Source organism: Octopus bimaculoides, chromosome 8, assembly GCF_046866305.1.
Source record: "Octopus bimaculoides isolate indiv1 chromosome 8, ASM4686630v1, whole genome shotgun sequence".
NCBI lineage: Eukaryota > Metazoa > Mollusca > Cephalopoda > Octopoda > Octopodidae > Octopus > Octopus bimaculoides.
Genome location: NC_142935.1, coordinates 11,041,274 through 11,062,423, shown reverse-complemented (window position 1 = coordinate 11,062,423; position 21,150 = coordinate 11,041,274). Strand labels below are relative to the sequence as shown.

At 38.7% G+C, this 21,150-nt stretch overlaps 1 protein-coding gene across 3 annotated transcripts in view; it reads left to right on the top strand.

The window, feature by feature from the left end:
• LOC106880719 (uncharacterized) overlaps positions 1 to 21,150 on the top strand; it is a 98,902-nt gene that overhangs the window by 62,192 nt on the left and 15,560 nt on the right. The window contains exon 1 of one of the 3 annotated variants that reach the window (XM_089356074.1): positions 10,251 to 11,270. The exons of the other annotated variants lie outside the window; for them this stretch is intronic. Coding sequence (XP_089212200.1) covers positions 10,314 to 11,270 — 957 coding nt within the window. The 5' untranslated portion in view covers positions 10,251 to 10,313. Of the gene's footprint in view, positions 1 to 10,250; positions 11,271 to 21,150 lie in introns of those variants that run through there. 3 annotated transcript variants of the gene reach the window in all.

Below are 21,150 nucleotides of genomic sequence, written 5' to 3'. Positions count from 1 at the left end.
CCACTCTTATTACATGAAACCCATAGCTTCAAAATGCATTGTTCACAAAAACGCAGCTTTGACACTACATGAAAATCAACATACCTACAGCAGACTTAATATAATGAACAACATGTCCCCACTATGCAAACCCTATCAATCGAAGAGACACTTACAGAAATTCATGCACCGCATGCAATTCTCTCGATATGATCAGAAAGACACGCACACATACACTTTTAATCTTTTACTTGTTACAATCATGCAGTTGTGGTCATGCTGGAGCACCACCATGGTTTTCTGATTTCCTCAGTCTGGAGTGTTTCACATCACCACTTGTGTGTGTACCTATTTCCCAGATGTTGGTCCATTTGGTTTATGAGGGCGTTTGATTCCGCTGCCCTCGTCTGCACCTCATGTTGGGCTGTTGGTTCATCCAGTATTGTGGAGAGGAGGATGTCCAGTTCCTTTTTGAAGACATCTACTTCCACCTTATGCTGATTTCTTAATTTTTGTGGCAGAGCATTGAAGAGATGTGGGGCTTCAAACCCTTGACTATTGCAGTACCTGGTCCTGAATTTAGATGGAGTGGATGGTACCTTTGGTACAATACAATGACGGCCAGTTCTGGCATTTGAATAACACTCAATGCCGAAGTTGGGTAGAAACCCTTCTACGATTTTCCACATGTATATTACTGCATATCTCTTACACCTTCGCTCCAGGGAGTAAATTAATAGTTTTCTCAGCTTGTCCATGTAGCTTATCCGTTGCACTGTTCCAATCCTTTTTAGTGTAGTGGCATTGGACTGCCTCAAGCTCCGCTGTTAGTTTGGCACTATGTGGTGACCATGACTGGGGGCAGAAGTCCAGGTGGGTGACAACAAAGGTTCTCCACAGGGTCAACATAGTTTCTTAGTCTCTTGTCTTGAAGGACCTCCGTATCCATCCTGATAGTGGACTGCACTTTGCTGCCACCTTGCTAATGTGCTTATAAAATATTGCGTCATTACACATATTGATATCTAATATAGACATTTTTGTGCACAAAAAAGTTTTTGAAAGTGACCTGATAGTTTCAGCCAGATAAGCCATTGTAAGACTGCTGACAACATTGAACTGACAACAATATTCTTGTATACGAATAATAATTTGTATTCTTAAAAAAGAATGGAGAGCAACCCATGAGATTAATGTAACATCGCTATTGACATTTTGTACATAGCATGTTATGCAAGTTAAGTGATTTCCCTTAAGTGGAAGAATGATAGTAACCTCAGTTTCGAAGAAACAATTGGCTATTGATTAGGTTATTTTCTGCTATTTTCACATCAAAGGAAACTGATCGATCATGTACACAGAAATCTTTATATTTATACATGCATAGTTATATACTTCCATCTAAGTGGAATCAATTAACATGCAAAATGCGAGTTATCTACAATACGTCAGTAGCTGAATAGCTCTAGCATGTCTATCTATCTATCTATCTATCTATCTATCTATCTATCTATCTATCTATCTATCTATCTATCTATCTATCTAACTATCTCTATCTGTCTGTCTTTCTATCTATCTATCTACATTTCTACAATGACAATATTGGTCAAGGTTACCGTGATCTTTTCCGTAGGCTTTTCTTTCCACGGCTAAACCTAAACTGTCCCCGCTTTTTACACGAGAACATTGCCGTGATACACGATCCCTATTGATCGTTTTCTTTTTTTCTTTCTCGATCCCTTTTAACCGAACTCTCTGTCTATCTATCTATCTATCTATCTATCTATCTATCTATCTCTATGGACGGACGGTAGACGTGTCGGCTCCGTAAGTTTTGCCTTTTTCATGTTTTAAAAAGTTTGTTTGTAAAGTTTATTTTATATACAAAGTTGTATAACAACTTGTATACTCTCTGGTGCAAGTTTTTTGCGACAGAAATCTGCCCTGTGTGGCACATTTCCAGGATATAAAAACCAATTTCGGCTTTCTAGCCATTTTTTTTTTTTTTTTTGAGATGATGGCGTCTTATAACCATGAAAATTTTTGTGAAACGAACGCTGCATTCTGCAGTGTTTCGTTCGAAAAAGAATTTCCTAGTCTTCCTTCCTCGCAGTTAAAGGAGAGAATGGAGAAAAAGAAAAACTCTGCTGCTACAGCAGTCTTGCCTGCCAACGTAACCAGTGACAACAACAACAATAACAACAGCAGCAGCAGCATCAGCAGCAGCAACAACAAGGACACAAATATCCTTGCTAACAAAACCACTGTCCTCACCACTGATACCACCACTACCGCCACCACCACCACAACGAACTTTGCCGAGGCTTTGAAGCCTAGGAAAAGAATTTTGAATATATCGAAAGAGAAATTACTTGCATGCAAAAGCATGCTAAGTAAAAAGGACGTTACAGTCCATCTTCAAACGCCCGCGGACTTTAAGATAAACATAGAAAAAAAAAACTATCATCTACAGAACCATTAATTTAAAGACAAAGACAGTGGAAAAATTCACCCAAGAAAATGTTGAGAGGTGCTTAAAGCCGATTTGGTCTTACAAAACTTACATAACGAGAGGATTGAAATTCGGAACGATAGAGGTAAGACTAGACAGCGAGCAGCGAGCGAAGGACCTCTCCACTAAGTCATTACAACATGAGAACCTGCTCGTGATCCCTACGTACCTTGGTCTTAGGGTTACGAAAATAAAAATTTCGAATGTGCCTCCTGAAATTGAGGAAGAATGGCTAGTATCTGCCATATGTCTAGGCATAGAGGAGGAGATAAACATATTAGAAGCATCTGCCGTTTGCAATCAAAACTGGATTGGCCAGGAATTTCAACTCCTGGTACAAATTGATCCAGCAAACTGGGAAAAAATTCCACATAGAATCCAATTACCTGAGGATTCAATTTTTCATGTTCTCGTCGAAGGCAGAAGGCCAGTTTGCTACGTTTGTAGTAGCAAAACTCACCTTCAAAAAACATGCCCAGTAGCCCAGAAGAAAAGGCAACAACAACGGCAACAATACAAAGAAAAACAACAACAACAACAACAACCACAAGAAAAGCACAAGAAAAATACAGCATTACTGCCTACACCGCCATATGCACAACTGGTCAAGCAGTTGTACAACGAAATGGAAAAACGCCAGCAGCTAGCAACACAGCCGAACCAAACAACAACACCACCAGTACCACCAAGAACAGAATCAGCACCATCACCACCACCAACACCAACAACAACAACCCCACAAGAAGGGAACACGAAAAAGACTCCCACCCCACCCCCAAAAACCAAAACACCACATCCCAACTGTCAGGAAACAGCACCAACACCACCAACAACAAAATCAACCCACACAAAAATAGACCCCAACACCCTTCCCCTCCCACCCTCCGATTCCTCCGACATGTCAGATGAAGATGACACAGAGGCTTGACAAGTGGCCACGGGGGGGAAGAAGAAAAAGGGGGGGAAAAAGAACGGAAAAACAAACAAACAAAGCGGGGAGGTTTACCAGCCCCGAAACCAACACATCCACAGAAAACAAAAACACCAATACAAACGCACCAACACAGAACCCCACAACAAGTTTGACAGCGATAAACACAAACAATCCAGACCTAATGAAATTCATTAGGTCAAACACTAACATAACAGATAATGACACGAAAACAAGCAATCACCCACGCACAACACCACCACAACACATCAAAATCATACATGTAACACGGAGCACATACAATACACTGAAATCTCTCTACCCGGATACAGTAGGGAGATTCCAGAAATATTCATAAAAAAAACTATACAAAAACCTTCTGAGATAAGGTTGTGAGGCAAAGAGCCAAGAACTTTCGGACAGTAAGTAACTCTCTCTCTCTCTCTCCTTTCGTGTGTAAAACACAAATTTTGATAGAATCATGGTGTAGATTGGCTGTGTGAATGTGGGTGGCTTGGGGTCCCCTTGGAAACAAGGGTACCTCTTAAATGACATCAAGTCACACAATTTGGATATCATAGCCATTAGTGAGACCAGACTCCATGAACCTCGGGCCCTAAAGTCCATGTTTGGCGGACAGTTTAACATTTATTTTTCTCCCTGTCTGCCGAGGATGGGCGGTAGTGGCACGGCGGTTCTTTTTCGCAAGAGTCTGGATCTCCAAGTAAAGACGATATTTACGGACCCGGAGGGTAGACTGGTTGTCCTAGGTGTGGACGGCAGCGATGGAGGCGCTTTTCGGTTGCTGGCAGTTTATGTGCCTCCTTTAACAGGTCGGTCGGACTTCTTTCAACGTCTAGAAGTATTCCTGGGAACGTCTCGTCCCTTACTTTTAGTGGGGGATTGGAATGCTACCTTGGACACGCATCTAGACTACGTGGGGAGTGACAAAACTAGAAGGGGATGCAAAGGCCTCAGAGACCTGCTCAGACGCTTCCAGTTGTCTGACAGGTACCGACTCGACCACCCAAATGTGCCAACGTGGACTTGGAGCAACCGCATTGGGTCGTCGAGATCGTATCTAGATAGGATAGTGTGTAGGACAAGAGATAGAGATAGTTTAGGATGTCCACAGTTCCACATAGTCAGCTACACGGATCACAAACTTGTGACGTGTACGCTAGACTTAGATAAGGCACATAGGCAGGGTCCCGGTTACTGGAAACTAAACGCGCCTTTCCCGTCGAGACATGTTTTCAGAGACCGGATTAGCACGTTAGTACAGAGGGCTTTGACGGGAGCCATCGTCAACAACAAATGGTGGTTTGCCCTCAAGAGAGCAGTAAGGGCGGAAGCAATAAGGTATAGCAGGGCACTAGCTGTAGAGAGGAACAGAGTAGAGGGGGAGCTAGTGATAAAGTTAGAAGAGGCATTGCGAAGTGGCATCGCATCCGACGTTTTAGCGGCGAGGTTGGCCCTCGAGCAACACTTCAATGCTAAACATGAAGGTGTTGGAGCCGCACGAGAGGCCCGGGTGGCGGAGGCACAGCGGGGTAACAGAACCACCATCCGGTCTCTGGTAGACGAACAGGGGCGCGAATTACTCTAGCCGAGTAAGATGTGCGAGGCGTTTCAGCGGCATTTTGCCCGACTGTTCGGGAGGAGTGGCGAGCGAGAAGGCAAGGTGGAATTTAGTGCCTACCTGCACAGCTTGCCACGACTCTCGGCAAGAGAGGCGGAGTGCTGCGAAGGGGTCATCACGGCGGAGGAGGTGAGGGACGCGATGGCGGGTTGCTCGACGGACAAATCTCCGGGTTTGGATGGTCTGCCCTACGAGCTTTACAACTGTATGCCAGACTTGTTTGGAGATGTCTTGGCGGCCGTGTACTGCAACTGGCAGCAGAACGGGAGCATTCCCGGTTTTGTGAGCCGAGGAGCGGTAACGCTGCTGAAGAAAGATCCAAACAAGGGGTACGCCATAGATAACTTTAGGCCCATCACTCTGCTCAATGCAGACATGAAAAGTTTGGCCAACGTGTTAGCCAAGCGGTTGGCGCTTGTCATCGAGAAACTGGTCGGCACGGAGCAGACGTGCGCCGTGCCGGGCCGGAGCATCCATGACAACCTCCATCTGATGCGCTACATCATAGAGAGGGTAGTTAAAGAACCTGGCATGGGTGGGGCCCTGATCAATTTGGATCAATCCAAAGCTTTCGATAGGGTAGACCATCGATACTTGGAGGCCGTCCTCGAAGCGGCCGGCTTCGGTCCCGTTTTCTGCGGCTGGATGGCTGACTTGTGCACAGGCATCCGTTCGGTTGTTCGCGTCAATGGACGTCTATCGGGACCCTTCGACATTGCACGTTCGGTTCGTCAGGGATGCCCCCTGTCGCCGCTCCTGTACGTATTGACTCTCGAGCCACTACTGCGGAAGCTGGCGACGCTGAGGGGCATCCCGTGAGAACTGGGGTGCGGGACGAGCGTGTCGGCATACGCGGACGACGTCACCGTCATAGCGTCTAGCCACGAGCACATCGAGCTTGTCGGCGAGACGCTGAAAGACTACGAAGCAGTGACGGGAGCGAAAATCAACCGGGATAAGTCGGTGGGTTTGCTGCTCGGCACCTGGAGGAGTAAGCCCATACCGTCCGGCAGCGCCTCAGTAGTGGGACGCTGGACGGACGGTCCGGTCAAGTTGCTCGGAGTCTGGTTCGGTCCGGACCTGCAAACGGAGAAGAACTGGGACGAGATAACGAGTAGGGTGACCACTCTCTGCCGGCAATGGTCCGAGAGGAAGCTGTCCCTAAAAGGTCGGGTGGAGGTGGCGAACGCGTACATCGCGTCCGTCATCGAATACCACCTGACTGTCGTGCCTTGTCCCGATCGCGCCATCACCGAAATGGAACGCACCCTCTTCCGCTTTTTGTGGAAAGGAAGCGTTCCGATGGTGAGGCGATCCGTTTGTTGCCAACACCCGCTGAAAGGAGGGATGGGCATGCCGTGGTTGATGATGCGCAGACATGCGCTGAGACTGCGACACCTCCGGCTCTACGTAGACGACGGTGAGCAGGTGTGGTCGCCGTTTGTGCGACGCGCTTTCCCGCAGCTCGTCTCCATGACCGAGCTGCAGTCGTGGATCAAAAAGAGGCCGAGGAATGGCGAATGGCACCGTGAGTGTCGCGTTGCTCTGCAACAACTTTGACGTCCCGGGTCGACCTTGAGCGGCTGCATCACAACGAAGTCATTCTATAGGGGATTAGTGGAGGGCAGGTACGACGACGATCTCGGGGCGAACCTGGGCGTCGACGAGGAATACCTGACCCGCCTGTTCAGGACGACTTTCGGGCCGGGACCTATGGACAACTTCCAGAGATCCCTGGCCTGGCAGTGTTACCGAGAGGCGCTACCCGTTCGGGATAAGCTCTATAGACACGGCTCGCGAAATGCGGGGCCGACCTGCTCGAGATGCGTTCATAGCGATGAAACCGTTCTGCACGCATTCGTGCAGTGTCCAACCATTTCGGAGCTGTGGGCTTATGTCGAACGACTGCTGTCACGTGTGGGACGAGTCGGTTTATCAACCGAGTCTATCGTCAATATCGTCACGTCACGCTCCTTCCTTTAAACGGGAAGGAAGAGCTGTATTTATCGTACTTGTAGCTATGGCGAAAGAGTGCATCTGGTGGACGCGTCTGAAAGGATTAGAGACAAATACTTTCCTCTCTGGTCAATCTCTCATCAACTTTTTCAAGTATCACTTGAAAAGGAAGGTGAGAGTAGAGAGGCAAGTGTTGTCTAGCAAAAGTTTCGATAAAAGATGGATACATGTAGCAAGAATGGCACGTATAATTGACGAAGCCACCTTGACCATGATTCTATAAAACGTTTTAAAATTTTGTAAAGAGATTTACTTATGTTTCTTGCATAAATAAAAGGAATTTTATTTAATAAACTGTGACACTAAGGACCGAGGTTACCGTGGTCTTTTCGTAGGTTTTTCTTTCCACGGATAACCTCCCCATTTATTGGGAATTTTCTGTATTATTTCGTATTTTGTGTAAATACCCCAAACGTTTTGCGATGTATTTTTTTTCATCGTTGTCCCCACTATTGTTTTTTTTTCTGCTTTGTTTTCGCCCCCCTCGAAAAGAAAGACTCTATGTTGAGCCCTGTGTGACTAATAAAGAAACATATCTATCTTTCTATCTATCAATTAATCTATCTATCTATCCATCCATCTATCTATCTATCTATCTCTATGCATGCGTGTTTAAGCACATGTGTGTGTGTGAGCGAGCATGTGTGTGTATGCATGTATATACAATCTAATTCAATAGGTGCATACACATAGATACGTATATACGTAACACGTAAATACACACATACATGTGCTTAAACACGCATACATACAGATCGGTAGATAGATAGAGTCAGACAAACAGATAGCTAGACAGTCAGACTGGCAGATAGAGAGACAGACAGACAAACAGATACACACACACACACATATATATATATATGTATATATATATATATATATATATATATATATATATATATATATATATATATATATATATATATATATATGTATATATGTATATACTCACTTTTTCTTATTTCTCCCTTTTATTTGTTTCAGTCATTTGACTGTGGCTATGCTGGAGCACCACCTTTAGTCGAACAAATCGACCCCAGGACTTATTATTCGTAAACCTAGTACTTATTCCAGTCGTGGATCAAAAAGAGGCCGAGGAATGGCGAATGGCACCGTGAGTGTCGCGTTGCTCTGCAACAACTTTGACGTCCCGGGTCGACCTTGAGCGGCTGCATCACAACGAAGTCATTCTATAGAGGATTAGTGGAGGGCAGGTACGACGACGATCTCGGGGCGAACCTGGGCGTCGACGAGGAATACCTGACCCGCCTGTTCAGGACGACTTTCGGGCCGGGACCTATGGACAACTTCCAGAGATCCCTGGCCTGGCAGTGTTACCGAGAGGCGCTACCCGTTCGGGATAAGCTCTATAGACACGGCTCGCGAAATGCGGGGCCGACCTGCTCGAGATGCGTTCATAGCGATGAAACCGTTCTGCACGCATTCGTGCAGTGTCCAACCATTTCGGAGCTGTGGGCTTATGTCGAACGACTGCTGTCACGTGTGGGACGAGTCGGTTTATCAACCGAGTCTATCGTCAATATCGTCACGTCACGCTCCTTCCTTTAAACGGGAAGGAAGAGCTGTATTTATCGTACTTGTAGCTATGGCGAAAGAGTGCATCTGGTGGAAGCGCTAAGTTACGGGGACGTAAACACACCAGCATCGGTTGTTAAGCGATGGTGGGGGACAAACACAGACACACAAACTCAGACACACACATATACATATATATATATATATATATATATATATATATATATATATATATATATATATATATATATACGACGGACTTCTTTCAGTTTCTGTCTACCAAATTCACTCAAAAAGCTCTGCTTGGCTCGAGGCAATAGTAGAAGACACTTGTCCAACGTGTCATACAGTGGGACTGAACCATGTGGTTAGTAAGCAAGCTACTTACCACACAGTCACTCCTGTGCCTATATATATATATATATATATGTATGTATATATGTACGTATGTATATAGTTTGTGGCTCCACTTTGTTACGATCAACAAAAACAGTATCCCATCCTGTGTGTGATAACTTTCGTTATTAAGATGACCTAGTAATAGTTTGCTGTTACGACAATACTTGATTTTGCAGGTTTTTATGAGGTGTTTTATAAGGTTTTTTTTATAAGACACAAGAAGCATTATAAAAATATGCGTTGCTGCGTGTCTTCGCAGCAAGAAACTACACGTTCAACAGGAAACTGCAAGAAACTAGATCTTTATACTGTGTGGCGAGATTTTTCATCTGTCTTCCTTTTCTATTGGGATTTCCTCTATCCCCTGTTCCTGAAGAAGAGCTTTGCTCGAAACGTAAAAACACTTTTCTTTCCTTCCCTGAGCGTCTGCTAATACTTTGCATGTACCACGTCCTCACGTAGTTTTTCTTTTTTTTTTTTTGATTTACTGTATATATGTGTATATGTGTGTGTGTCTGTGTTTGTGTGTGTGTCTGTGTATATGTGAGTGTGTGTGTTTTGTGCATGCGTGTATATATATATATATTTGTACGCACAAACATATGATATATATATACATACATACAGTTATTGCATAAAAATGGAATTTTCACCTCGATAATGATATACTTAAGATTACCCAATCCATACGCACAGATGTCGAATAATGAACAAAAATGATAAAAATTGATTGGTGTTATGTACTCCTGTTATAGGACATATATTATGTATGAAAAACTTGATTAGACATAATTGATGCCTAGGGGAATCTAATCGTTATATATATATATATATATATATATATATATATATATATATATATATATATATATATATATATATATATATATATAGAGAGAGAGAGAGAGAGAGAGAGAGAGAGAGAGATCTGTATACACACACAGACACACATATATATAATACATTCTTATATATATATATATATAATACAAACTTATACATTCATGCACTCATTTCACACCTGTATTATGAAGAAAAATTATTTGCCGTGTTTTGTATAAGCTGCTATAGGTCAATAATAAAGTCGTATTGAAGTATTTGTTTATATTTTTTTTAATATTTTCCAAGTGTCCCTTAAGACAAATAATGTTTTACGACAAATAATTGCGTATCACACAAGTATAAATAGCCAAGGAGATGTACTTGTGCTCACTCTCAAAGTGAGAGAAGTCTCGTATGACCTGAGTAGATTTTTCAGAGCGAGCTTGTCAGTCAACAAGTCGTGAAAAGGCGTAATTATGGAGACAGTGAACACAAATGAAACACCTTTCTTGAAAACTCTCGAATTTTATGCAAAAATTAATAGTATTCTCAAATCAATGACCGATATATCATTGCTGAAATCAAACAAAGTTAAAGGTTTCTCTTTACAAGTTCTCTCGTTACTATTCTATTCGTATTTACTTCTAAATCCTATTCGGCACATTGTTTCCTTAGTAAAAATGGGAAATATGGAAAGCGATGTATTGTTTCTATATATTTACGTAATATTTTTCCGCATATTTCAATCTTTAACTCTATTGATAAAACTGTTCAAAAAATCTAGACACAAGGAGCTAATTGAAAAGTTTGCCGAACTTAAAACTGAACATGAAGAAAATATCTGGTATAACAAACCTATAATATATAAGTCAGTGTATATATTAATATGTCTGGTTATTATTGGGAGCATAACTATGGACCTTGTAATACCGCTGTTGAGTACTGATTTGTTGACGTATTTCAAATATCCTGCACCCGCTGATTATAAATATATCATCCCAATTTTAGCACTGCAGGTTGTATTTAATTCAATGTCAGCTCTAGCCATATTAAGTGATGTGTACATAAATCTCCTAATCACAGCCACTCTGATGCATCACTTTAACAAAGTGGCGAATGAAGCTCAAAGTTACGTAACGGAGAAGCAATCAACTAAGTCGGATATTATTAAGAATCATAGAGAGATTACAGACATATGTAACACTCATGATACTCTTAGTTCAATACTGAGTCTAGTAAATCATTCCTTGCAGTTTATTTCAGGGTGTACCGTGTTCGGTAGTGTCATCAGCTGCTGTATCCTTACTTACGGACTAATAAATGATTCTCTCAAAAATGACATGTATACAAACATTTATGCCACTGTACTGGTTTTGGTATCTGTGCTTTCTTGGATTGTACTATTTTGGTGCGGAATTCTTTTAAACAAATCGGTAAGTTGTACAAATTTTTTTAATAACTCTAGGTTATCTAATCTACATCACATCCGTATTGCTATTGTAGTTATAACATATAAGCGTATTGATGAAGTAAAACGACTTTTTGTCGTGTATTTCGTTTCTTTACTTTCTGTCTTCATATTATGACAAGGTTAAGTTTGTCTCTCATCCAAAGAGATTGAATAAATTACCATCTCTCGCTTTCTTTCTGCCTCTTTCTCTCTTACTCTGTTTCTTTGTCTCTCTGTCTGCCTGTCTCTCTGTCTCTCTCTCTCTCTCTCTCTCTATCTCTCTATCTCTCTCTCTCGCTCTCTCTCTCTCTCTCTCTCTCTCTCTCTCTCTCCCTCTCTCTCTCTCTCTCTCTCCCTGAATTGGTCACATTTGCTCGTCATATGTCTGGGGTCGAGAAATCAATGCGCACGGAAATGGAGGCCACTAGACTGATGTGATGTTAAATTCTCTTAGCAAATCTGCTCTGTTAATTGTAGCGTATAAGACAGATGAAATAGATCCAAATTATAAGAAGTAATAGAAACTGCTGCTGGTATCATCCAAACTTCAATTTTGTGTCATACAAGAGGCAGTCAAAAGTTATCCACACTTTCGCTAAAACTTGCTTTTGTTTGGCTGAACTGCTTTCAGCGCTCTCGTGGCACTTTTTTGGCTACGTAACCGTGATTTGACCCTGTTCTCTCTAGTCTTTATTCTCTACTGGAAAGTGAGCACCAAGGAAGGATAATGATCAGAGAACTGATTTCTCTGGTTTCCAGGTGTGTCAGAGGCTGAAATTTATCATAGGTTTCCAGTAGAAGTGTGTGTGACTGGATCGAGAATTCTCAAATTGGACGGACAAGCCCGAAGCACCTAGAGGGAGAAGGACGGCCACAGCCTCTGCTATTGATGAGAAAATTCAACAAGCTCGAAAGATGGTTCAGGTGAACCGTCGAATGACCATCCATGAGGGGCATGTTCTCTGCAAATTAATTATGCTTCTGCTTCTAAAATCTTCCACGACAGGCTTTGATTCCGTACAATCTATACGAGATGAATGTCAAAAGAGCTCACTGAAGCGCATATGTACAATCGGGCGGCGGTGTGACATCGTTCACTCGACCGCTACGGCGACGAAGGCGAAGCGCTTTTAGAGAGAATAGTTACAGGATTTGAGACATGGGTCCATCACTTTAAACCAGAATCCAAAAGGCAGAGTATGGAATGGTAAAACCTGGAACCTCTTAGGAAAAAGAAATTCAAGCCTCAACACTCCGCAAAAAAAGTGACACTGACTGTTTTTCGAAACATAGAAAGACTTGTACTGCAATATGACCTGGGAAAAGGGTCTACAGTCACCAGTGTAAGCTACAGTAAAATGCTGACCAACAAACTAAAACCAACTATTCGCACGAAACGCCAAGGTTTACTGTCAAATCAAGTGCTATTGTTGCACAACAATACATGTCTACATATGGATGTCCATACCATAAAAAACTGGGGCTTTGGGTAACCAGAACAACCTGAACTCGAAAACACTGCACTGACGACCGAGGTTTTTTCAACACAGCAACGCATGAAAAAAATAATAATAATAAACCTATCACTTACGCAACTGAATCAATTCTGACTGAGCAAATTATACGACTAGATAAATATGGAGTCATTGTTGGCGTTGTGGTAAACACATTGACGTTTCTGTATCATTGATATTCTGATTGTTGTTGACTTCGAAGAAAGTGATGTGTTTTAATGAATAGACAAAACATTAGCAAGCATCCAAACATGCACACATGTAAGCATAATATTTATTATGCCTACATGTGTGTGTGTGTGTGTGTGCGTGCGTGTGTGTGTGTGTGTGTGTGTATATATATTTAAACAACATATGTGTGTATATATATATATTCATACACATATATTTAACTACATATGCATATGTGTGTGTGTGTGTGTGTGTGTGTGTGTGTGTGTGTGTGTGTGTGTGTGTGTGTGTGTGTTTTGAGGAATACATATATGTGTATGTATATATCGCTGAATTATGTAAAGGCTTTTAGCGAAACGTGTTTCGCAATATCTTTTATTGTTGTTGCATAGAAACTGACAATTCGTCTCGCATATAAACGAGTACATAACCAGTGTTAACACATCTAATAATTTGTAATAATAAGATGTCTGTAAGAAAGCTATTACACGAAAATAATTGATAAACATTTTGTTTAAAGGTTTTAACGGCTTCACAACTTTATAATATTGCAAATCTCTGAGAATATTATTGCTGCTTATCCTGTTTTAGTAATACGTTTGTTTCCTGAAATAGCATATTATTTTGATAAAATAATATCTAAAATCATACCAATCGTTCTCTAATATTGAGTCTCTCTTCTATGTTATGGTCTAGTTTTCCTTCGACATAAGGCAAATAGAACTATAGCTGAAAATCGAATAGTAAATTCATTAAAAAAAAAAACCTTGACTCTTCCCTGTCGTCGATTTCATTTGCCGATATGGAAACTCATTCTGAAGATATAGAAAATATGAAACGGAAGCGAACACAGTTCCTCAAAATTTTGGAATTTCACAGTAAATTTAATACTATTAGGAAATCAGTTATGGATATTTCCTCGCCGCAGTTTGGAAGAATATTTTTCCACGCTTTATATATAATGCATTTTCTATGTCTGATTATAAACCCTATTCGTTACATTGTTAATTTTATACTACTGGAAGTTTATGAAACCGATGAAATGTTTGTGTATATTCTCATCATATTTTATCGAATTATGCTTGCCTTTTGTTGTCTGATACAATTCTTTTGGCATTCTAAAAACAAACAGCTAATTGAAACATTTGCTCAAATTGAAATCGAAGAAGAAGATAGAAAATTTTATAACTGCAATATAAGATTCTCATACATATCTCTCTCTATAGGTATACTGCTACCGGTAGCTCTTTACATATTTTTGAAGTATGTTGTGCCGCTTTTTAGCCCTGGTATGCTGATTTTCATAACATATCCTGTACCAATCAACAGTACTTTCAACATTCCATTTCTAACAATACAAGTTGTAATTAATTGCATGTCACTGACGTCTTATTTATTTGATGTACATATAAATGTAATGATTGGATTCATTCTTAAGTATGAATTTGACAAGCTGGCGACTCAGGCTCAATGCTGCCTAAAGGAACAGCAGCCACACATTTCAATTTTGGCGAAGAAACCTAGAGAGATTACAGATTTATGTAATGCACACGATAATCTGAGTACAATACTGGGATTAGTAAATGAATCATTACGGTTTTCTACAGCATTTATCGTTCTTGGTAGCATCATTAATTGCTGTATTGCAACGTACGCAACTATAAATGTTCTATATAGAAACAACGTTCCTGTATACGTTTATATAACAATGATTGCATTCGGCAGTCTGATGACTTGGATTTTAACACTTTGGAATGGTGTTCGTTTACATGCTGCGGTAAGTTATAAAAAATACTTACATAATACCATGTCAGTGTAATATCCTTATTTTCAACACGAACCAAAAATGCCATTGCATTCAATTGCAAGTGACTATGAATGGTGGAATACTCTATGCATTCGATTGCTAATCTCGATCTTTAAGTTTTGCAGGCACCAAGAACTATCGTTTCAGTTCTCGGCTCCATGACCTACTGAAACTCTTGAACGTTTCGCTCGGTGGAATCTAGAGATGCTCGACATATCAAATGCTAGCCACATCTGTCACCCTATCCATAAATCGAAACAACGACCTTATGGTCTTGTGCTAAGTATCGTAACCACCAGACCATATATTTCATATATAGTACTTCGACTTTATTATACTAAAATGTATTATATAACATGTCGCTTTCTAATACTATAGGCATCATATTCTTGGATGAGAAGTTATATATTTTTTTAAAAGATGGGGAAGACAGACACATCACATTTTTTGGCAGATTTCAGTACTTAGATATTGCTTTTGATAAGTATCAAATTATGGTGTAGAATCTCCTTTCTTCCTGTTTCCTGAGTAACGCTGCGATGGACTGAAAAGAATGGAATAGATTATTGAGTAGACGAGTGGGAATGTTTTTATGCAAGTATAAACATAAATATAAGGCAACACGTATATATACAAAAAAATAAGCAATTAATTATAGGCAAAAGAAATGCTAAAAGTTTTGCGAATTTAATAACTAACGTATAAAGTAACCCAAAAGAAATAACAAACTAAGATTATGTAAATTAATGTTAAAGTTAATTAGCATATTTTATCATATATTATCATATATTATCGCATTGTCACGCTTAGAAGTTCATTAAGTTGAATGATGTTTAATAGAGAGGGAATCAGATACTGGACAGTAATGGGTGAGTAAAACCTAAATGAAATTGAAATGTATGAATATACATACATTATTAGTGACAAGCAACCCTAAAATTTATATTGGGTTGTACAAATAAAGGTAAACAAAAACCTATTGGTCAAAAATTTCAATATTTCAGCGTTCCCGGAGTGAGTTTAGGTAACGGAAATAGAAGAAGGAAATATGGTGGAAAGCTACAAACACTAGGGAAGAAGCGAATGATTCAGTTTAAAACTATGAAATAGTAGAGTAAGATGGGAGTACATCATAGCTTACAAAAATAAGGGCATAAAAAAGGGTTCAAAATATGAGAGTTTACTACAAATTGGTTTTAATTAATTTTAATTAGGTTGGCTTCGATACCGGAAGTAGGAATTTATTTTAGGGAGGAAAATAACAAGATGGAGGGGGAGAGAATAACAACATAAGAGAAAATTTATATATATATACATATATATATAAATATATATGTATATATATATATATATATATATATATATATATATATATATATACATACACACATATACATGTACATACACACATACATATGTATTAAAGGAAAAAGGACAACAAAATGCCAAGCAGGACGAGCATTTCAAGTCATTTAGAATATTTTATTGGAGTAAGATGCATTTGATGTAATCAATTAATTGATTAGTTTTTCAGGCCATTTGACTCTGTAAATAATAGTACTCGAATACTAGAGATAGAGTAATATACTTTATTAAAAAGCAGCAAAAATATCACAAAAAACCTGTTGTATATATGTATATATATGTATATATGTATGTGTGTGTGTGTGTGTGTGTGTGTGTGTTTGTGTGTCTGTGTTTGTCCCCCCAACATCGCTTGACAACCGATGGTGGTGTGTTTACGTCCGCCTAAATTAGCGGTTCGGCAAAAGAGACCGATAGAATAAATACTAGGCATCCAAAGATGGGGTCCTGGGGTCGATTTACTCGACTAAAGGCGGTGCTCCAGCCATGGCCACAGTCAAAATGACTGAAACAAGTAAAGGAGTAAAAGAGTAAAAGAGTAAAAAAGTATATATATATATATATATATATATATATATATATATATATATATAGAGAGAGAGAGAGAGAGAGAGAGAGAGAGAGAGAGAGATGTACATATATAAACATATAGCTTATATTCATATTTAAGAAGAAAAGGAAAATGGCGATTGGGTAGTCAATAACTGTTTATTATTAACTGCAAATTAATCCATTATAGATATATATAAACACACGCATACAGAATCACACACACACACATATGTACATATACACGATGATATGTACATACACACACATCACATACGTATTCTTTCATCTTCTTTGGCAACTTCAAAAAACGAATGAGTGCATATTGATTATTCTTGTAACATCAACATAAACGATTATATTGTTGACAAAGTTAAACAGATGTATGATGCAATGGTAAATATACCCACTTGCTATCACTTAGGCACTTTTTCATTAAGGTGTTATATAAAAGAAACTAATTGAAGTTTATGCAATAGAGGTGTGTTAATTGTCGTTCAAGAAGATATTATTAAGTGTTGATAGGAAAACTAAATAGAGAACACTTCCGACCATGTTTATCGAATTATAATAAGGAAGAAAACATTAACTTCTTTTACAAAAAAGTGTCATTCATTTATAGAAAGTCACGCGTGCACGTGATCGCGCTCGTACGCACACACACACACACACACACACACACACACACAAACACACAGGCCACTGGAAGCTATATATTTAGTTATCCATTCTGTTATATCATAATGGAAAGAACGTATATACTAACGCCTTCTAATTTTTATTTCCATTCGTAGAAAGAAGATATTTGATAACAATTAAGAGCTCAATATTACCTTCATAATCTAACAATTTAACGTCTACTTATAGGAGAAAATAAGTTTCTTATATTTTGAGTCTAAAATTAATATTTGAATTCATTAAAGGAAGCATATCGGAAGCAAATTTTGCCTCAATACATAGAAACCTCTGATAGTTACATTGTCTCAGTTGGTTTCAGTTTAACGGAAGTCACACACGTATACATACATGCATACATACATATATATATATATATATATATATATATATATATACACGCAGATATCCTATTTCTTTATTGCCCACAAGGGACTAAACATAGAGGGGACACACAAGGAGAGACAAAAGGATTAAGTCGATTACATCGACCCCAGTGCGTAACTGGTACTTAATTTATCGACCCCGAAAGGATGAAAGGCAAAATCGACTTCGGCGGAATTTGAACTCAGAACGTAACGGCAGACGAAATACCGCTAAGCATTCCGTCCAGCACGCTAACGTTTCTGCCAGCTCGCCGCCTTAAATACACACAGATATCCGTTAAGCCATTTAGAAAGACTATTCAAGACATTAAGAAATAAAGCGTGCGTCTTCTTTTCTACCGATTTCAGTTGCCGATATGGCATCTCTTTTTGAAGTTGACGGAACTGGAGAAAATATGAAAACAAATGAAACACGGTTCATGAAATTACTGGAATTTCATCGGAAAATTAATATTATTACGAAACCACTCATAAATGTCCCATCACTGAAATCACTCAAATTTAAAACAATCTGTTTTTATTGCGTTTATCTAGTGTATTGTATATATTTGATTGTAAGACCCATTCGTGACATAGCGCACTTAATACAGCAGAATAATAGCAATACTGATGAAATATTTGCAAATATTTACAAAATATTTACCCAGTGTTTCTTTTCTCTCTATTGTTTGACGAAAATGTTCAGCGAATCTAAAGACGAGCAAATAATTGAAGCATTCAGTGAACTGACGGTCCAAGAAGACGATAGAAAATTCTATAATTCTACATTCATATTTTCCCATAAATCCCTCTATTTTATTATAATGATACCTACCATGCATTACTTTATTATGGAACACGTGTTCGCGCTTTCCAGTGAGATTTTTCGGAGTTCCTTAACATTTCCAATGCCCATTAACAATCCATATGACATACCAATTATAACAATACAGATTTTAATTAATTGCATCTCATTTACGTCAGCGTTATTTGATTACTATATGAACTATGCAATAACGTCTGCACTAACTTATGAGTTTAACAAAGTAACGACTGACGCCCGACGAAATGTAGAAGAAAAGCGATCAGCTAATAAATATTTAATTAGGAAACATAAAGAGATTACAGAAATATGTAACGCACATGATACTCTGAGTACTATACTGAAATTAGTAAATGAATCATTACAATTATGCACGGGATATATCGTAATTGGTAGTATTGCAGGATGTTGTATTGCAACTTACGGAATTATAAATGATTCATTTAGTAAGGCATTCGATATTTACATTTATGCTACAATTCTTGTGGCTGCTAGCCTACTGGCTTTGATGATAATGATTTGGAGAGGTGTTCGTTTAAACAAATCCGTAAGTTATATATTATATTTCTATAATTCTCACATTTCATTATATCTATAATTCTCACATTTTGATAATAATTATTACATCATTTATCAAAGCTGATAAATTGACAGACACCTGAAAGGTACGATAGAATATAACGCTTCATTTCTCTAATCTGTTATTTTATTCCGCCAACGCCCGTCTTATTAATTATGTCTCTAGGTTGTATTAATAAAATACACTTGAAATACTTGACAAAAATTCATCTTCCCACATTGTCTTTTTCTACTTCTGTTTTTTTTGTTTTTGTTTTTTTCAACCAGTCTCCCACTTTCTCCACTCATTCCTTGAGACATTATAACAATGTCATAAGATGTGTTGTGAATAAGCCACACGAAATTTCGGTTCTGCCAGGAATGCAGGCAGATTTAGGTGAGGAGTTAGAAGGCTATTCTTATGGATATGCTGTCGCACGATCTCGATGATTATTTCATATTTAGGACAATGAAAGAAAAGCAGAAGTACCTCCTACCTCGTCATTTCAGGTTTATTAAATAGATTTCAATATGACGTATTATTTACTTTATGAATACTTTGCTTATCATTCTAAATTTCTTAATTTCGTACATGTTTCTTCTTCTTTCTTTTTTTCTTCTTCTTCTTCTTCTTCTTCTTCTTCTTCTTCTTCTTCTTCTTCTTCTTCTTCTTCTTTTCCTTCTTCTTCTTCTTCTTCTTCTTCTTCTTCTTCTTCTTCTTCTTCTTCTTCTTTTCTTCTTCTTCTTCTTCTTCTTCTTCTTCTTCTTCTTCTTCTTCTTATTATTATTATTATTATTATTATTATTATTATTATTATTATTATTATTAATATTATTATTATTATTATTATTATTATTATTATTATTATTATCATTATTATTATTGTTCAGTAGTTTTATTTTTATAACGTGCTTTCACTTCACTACCGAGCGCAGCTCTGTGCGCCTTGTGTATGTGCTGTAGTTTGCTGTGGTGCTCTTACGTTTACTGTATTGAAAGTGTTTTGCGTAGAATGTGTGCAGTACCCAGTAGTGCAATTTTCTGTATGTTATATATATTTGTATGTCCTGGTGTTTTTGTTATGTATTTGTCTGAATATTTTTTTATTATACCTAAGGCACCTACTATGATAGGAATTGTTTCTGTTTTTAGATTCCACATTCGAGTTATCTCTATTTCCAGGTCTTTGTATTTTGAAAGTTTTTCCATTTCTTTTAGAGAAACGTTGTCATCTGCTGGTATTGATACATCAATTAGAAAGCATTTTTTTTCTTCATGATCTTTGACAACTATATCTGATCTATTTGCCTTAATTTCTCTATCTGTGTGTATTGGCATATCCCAGAGTATGGTTGCTTTCTCGTTTTCTGTGACCTTTTCTGGCGTGTGTTTATACTATCTTTTTTCTGTTGTTATTCCATAGTGTTGGCATAGCTTCCAGTGTATATAGGTCCCAGCTCTGTCGTGTCTGTGAATATATTCCTTCTTAGCCAGGACTGGGCAGCCAGAGATAATATGATTTATTGTTTCTTGTCCATCTCCACATATTCTACAGTTACTTGTTATATTTCTTTTCATTATGTGTTTTTGGTAATTTCTGGTGGGGAGGCTTTGGTCTTGTGCAGCAATTAAAAATCCTTCAGTCTCTGCTTTGAGTCCTGAGCTTCTCAGCCATTGCTGGGATTTTTCTCTGTCTATTTATTTCGCATTTAGTTTAGCCCAGTATTTACCATGTAGGGGCTTTTCTTGCCATCGTTTTATCATGGTTCGTTGCTGTTCTAGTTTTAGTTTGGATTTCATTTGTTTTATAGCTTTTGTTGTTTCTTCTTCTTCTTCTTCGTATTTGTTGGGTAGATTGATTTCTTGTTTGTATTTGTCAGCTTCCTTAAATACTGAAAACAGCTTTTTGTTTTGCTCGTGTTTTGTGGCTATTTGTATTAGTTTCCCTTGCTTTTGGAGTAGGTATTTTTGCAGTCCTATGGTGGTTATTTTATAATAGTTCTCTAGCTGTATAAGACCCCTGTCACCTTCTGTG